Source organism: Alosa alosa, chromosome 2 (genome assembly GCF_017589495.1).
Source record: "Alosa alosa isolate M-15738 ecotype Scorff River chromosome 2, AALO_Geno_1.1, whole genome shotgun sequence".
NCBI classification, from domain to species: domain Eukaryota; kingdom Metazoa; phylum Chordata; class Actinopteri; order Clupeiformes; family Clupeidae; genus Alosa; species Alosa alosa.
Window position 1 is genome coordinate 13,442,940 of NC_063190.1, and position 4,412 is coordinate 13,447,351.

Consider the following 4,412-nt stretch of genomic DNA (forward strand, 5'->3'; position numbering starts at 1 on the left):
CTTTTAGCATGCCCAGTGAAATTAGCTTCCCATGCTGTACTGCCATGTGCAATTAGCATCCCATGTTGCACTACCATATGAAATTAAATTAGCTTCCCATGTGACTGCCATGTGAAATTAGCAATATAAAATTAGCAACCCGTGTTGTGCTACCATGTGAAATTAGCATCCCATGTTATCCTGCCATGTGAAATTAAATGAGCTTTTCATGTGACTGCCATGTGAAATTAGCAATATAAAATTAGCAACCCGTGTTGTGCTACCATGTGATATTTTGCATCCCATGTTATCCTGCCATGTGAAATTAAATGAGCTTTTCATGTGACTGCCATGTGAAATTAGCAATATAAAATTAGCAACCCGTGTTGTGCTACCATGTGAAATTAGCATCCCATGTTATCCTGCCATGTGAAATTAAATGTGCCGAAGCGCTACAGTGTTCAAGTGTTGCTTAGGGAACCCAGTGTGGCCTAGCTGAGGCACACACGCTTTGAAATGGATCCAAGTAAATAAAATGCATTGCCTCCCAATTGACTTTCAATAGTTTTTTCCCCTCTTTTTTTTCCACTTTCCCACCACACTGATTTGGCATTCACATCTCCCCTGTTAAGCCTTTTTCAGATTTACTTACACATCTTTTAAGCTTTTAGAACTGGCAGATTGCCTCAGACAAAAGTGTATAAATGGCTTGCCATCAGAAATCTAAGCACTCTCTCTCTCTCTCTCTTTCTCTCTCTCTCCCTCCTGGGTGACCTCTTTCCAAACAGGCTGAGGAGAGCCAAGACGGACACTGAGGAGAACGAGCAGCTCATGAAGGAGAAGGTGAAGGCTGCCATCGAGGATGGACAGAACAACAACGTTGACGCCCCTGCAGCATGCCCTTCTGAATAGGCCTCCAGGCCAACAGATGGAGCTGTTTTCTCTCTGACTTTGCCACACCCTGTAGTCTGGAACATCTCTCCCCTTCAGCGTCCTTCCTATTGTCCTCCTCCTCCCCCTTCTGCTCCTCCTTTAGCCCTCAAAACACACACACACACACACACACACACACACACATCCAGACGTGAGAAGGGACACTGGTGTTGTGCAAAATCCTGGATTAGGGCAGAATGAGTCTTTTACTTCTATTCCCCCTTTTCTTCTTCCTCTTCTTCTGGATCGAGGAGCTGAGGTAGCTTGGACTCTGGTAGCGAGGATCCTCTGTAGCCAGTGGGTGCAGTGCTGTGCAGCCTCACTCCCTGACACCTTAAGAGATGTGCCACTAGCGACAAACATAAGCACCCTTGGGTTTTAGCCTCGTTGCGAGCATGCTGGCCTCACATTACGTGCATGGTGTTCGCGGGTCTGGTGCGGGACTGTTCTTGTCTACACAACGCAGGTCACATCAGCATGCCAACGCCTTTCTCCTTGCCTTTCTTGTGTTCTGGAGAAGAAACGAAACAGTAGCCCATCCCAGCAGCCTGACAACCATGGACAATCCAGCCTGTGCATAAACACATACACACACACAGAGAGATACAGATACACACATACACACATACACACACACACACACACACAGAGACACATACGTACACACACACACACACACACACACAGATATACACATCAGACACAGTGATTGCTTGATGGAAGATGGAAAGCTTTAGACTTTTGAGGAGGAGCCAGTGCAGCAGTGGACGTCTGTGAACTCTGTTAACTCCCGTTCAGTCTAAGCTGGTCGCGGGGGAGACGAGGAGGACACGTGAGCCGTGTGTGTCTTCGCAGTAAAAGAAACGTGATTTAATTTACAAACGAATGGGCCTTAACGTGCCTCAGACCCTTACAGAAGTTGCTGACATACGCTCTCTACAGTTCAGTGACCTCCGCACTCATCAGCTGTATGTTTGTGTTTGTCTTCGCTACACAATGAGGTATGTCTTTCTCTGTGGATGGTAATACTTCACTTGAACTCAACCTCCAGCCCTTCATAAGACTGATACAACCTTGTCATAAGCATACATTATTGGAGGTTGGCATCACACTCCTTCTACAGCCACATACTGTAAACTTTGTTATTTGTGAAAACAAATAAAAAATAATATGCTTTTTTCGCTTATAAGCATGTTATAGGCTATAGACGTCAATCATGACATTTTTAATAGTCACTGTCATTGGAAATCAACTGTCATCCTGACTAATAACAGGATATGACATCAACTGTGATGTGTTTATGACAATGCTATGTCTCTTATGACCAGAGCCATATACGTAGAGTGTCACATCAATGGAGGTTCAATATTCTTGATTCTATTCTTGATACACATGATTCATGTAAACTTTAAAAAGCTCTGGAAGTTTGTGCTATACTCTCTATACAGCTCTGCTTATGATGGTGTGTTCAAGTAAAGTATCACCCACTTTTACATCTGCTGTATTTCTATACAATGCAGATCCTGAGGGCTAATGTCGCCCCATCCCCCACCCACCCACCCACCTCTGTCTTATTGAGGTGTACCCATCCCTGTTCTGTTGAGGTGTTCCCATCCCTGTCCTGTTGAAGTGTTCCCACTCCTGTTGATGTGTTCCCATCCCATCCCTGTTGAGGTGTCCCCACTCCTGTTGAGGTGTTCCCATCCCTGTCCTGTTGAGGTGTCCCCACTCCTGTTGAGGTGTTCCCATCCCTGTCCTGTTGAGGTGTCCCCACTCCTGTTGAGGTGTTCCCATCCCTGTCCTGTTGAGGTTTTTCGTGTTGCCTTATGCCTATGAAAGGCATGCCATATACTAACCCAAGACTTAGTCATGTGCAGTTCATATATGCCCTGCTGTCATGTGTGCACTTTAGACAAGAGCTTTAGCGTTGTGGCCACTGTAGGGCTTTATTCCACAGAGAGTAAGCTAGTAACCCAATTCCAGGCATTGCCAGTCACTTTGTGTTTTACTCTTTTATTTATTTGTTTTGTGTTTTTAGAGGAACTTCAAAAGTAGTCTCTGAAGGAAATAGATGTTTAATAGAAAAGAAGAATCTGACTTTTGTAGCGTGTTCATTTCTATTCATGTAGCCACATGGATGTTAATTTCACAGTGTAAAGTCATACAGTCAGACAGATGAAATGTGCATAAGAAGATTTTGAGATGTGTGCCTTAGCCTGTGTGTGTGTGTGTGTGTGTGTGTGTGTGTGTGTGTGTGTGTGTGTGTGTGTGTGTGTGTGTGTGTGTGTGTGTGTGTGTGTGTGTGAGAGAGAGAGCGTGCGTGTGTATGTGTGTGTTGGTGTGCCGTGCAGCATTCTAATCATGAATCATGGCAGGTGTGTGTGTCTGCTGTCTGAGTCTGCGTCCTCACACAAAGGTCACTCTTCACTTCCTATTTTCTTCATTGAGACTTGTAAACAAACACCCACCAGAGTCATTGAAATTCAAAAGAAGTTCAGAGATATTTGTGTTCACACATGATAGTGGCACATGATAATACTCAACTGACAGCCCTCTGTCATAAGACTGGCAGAAATGTCAGATGCCATTTACTCATGATTTTATTAAGTACTGTAATGTTCTTTAATATGAAGTCTTATATTATTTTTATTATGTGATGTTATTTTTGCTACTTTGTCAGCTTATTGCCATTGGTATATACTGTTATGGCATCCAATACTGTAAAAGGTTTCATGTGACACAACTGACATAACTTGTGATTCTTTTCTAACATGATGAATGATAGTTAATGGCTGTGTCCTATGATGGATGGTTCAAGTAAAGTGTTTACCTGCAGTCTTTGACTCATGTTAGACAGTCAGAAAGCATGATGGCATTGTTAGGCTATTAGTCCATAGAGAACACAATGTATATCACTCAGACATCTTACATGTGGGTTTGATATCAACTGTGCAGAGAATATTTCCTTTTGTTTATTGATATTTTCCTCATTTATTTGGGGAAAACTAAGTAAGATGTATAACATGGAGGGCTCCACATGACGTTGCAGTCTTTATCAGAGTTTTTTTCCACTATTTGTCAAACATGCTTCAGGAATCATGCAGCACTCTGACCCTGAAGCATTGGTTTAGTATTTGGGCCATGCAGCATAGGTCAACTGAGGAGGTGAATCACAACATCACTGTGTAAATGTGTCTCAGAAGGGAGAAATATCCTGAAATCAATGACTAAACATATGAGAAGTGGTCAACATAACTGTGTTTGGATTCTCACTGTGTAACTCACTTTAGATGTTTGTGTTGCCGTGTACTGTGTTCCTGTTTAGTTATGAAATACTGCCATCTAGTGGCGAGTGTGGGCTTCTCTGATTTATTTTCCAGCAGTGTGCTTTACTTTCAAGGGCAGAGTCATTTTCCTTGCCAGAGATCCTGAGCGGACCTGGATTTAGTACCGCTTTAAATGTTCTCTCATAAAATAAAATAAAATATTGTGTTTTCGCA

The 4,412-nt window shown here is 43.0% G+C and overlaps 1 protein-coding gene across 4 annotated transcripts in view; it reads left to right on the forward strand.

Moving 5' to 3' along the window:
• Positions 1 to 4,412, forward strand: part of stk32a (serine/threonine kinase 32A) — a 51,921-nt gene extending 47,509 nt beyond the window's left edge. For 3 of the 4 annotated variants that reach the window (XM_048238116.1, XM_048238114.1, XM_048238115.1), the window contains one exon: positions 768 to 4,412. In XM_048238116.1, coding sequence (XP_048094073.1) covers positions 768 to 891 — 124 coding nt within the window. In that variant the 3' untranslated portion in view covers positions 892 to 4,412. The remainder of the gene's footprint in view (positions 1 to 767) is intronic. The other variant, XR_007192975.1, reaches the window with a different exon arrangement.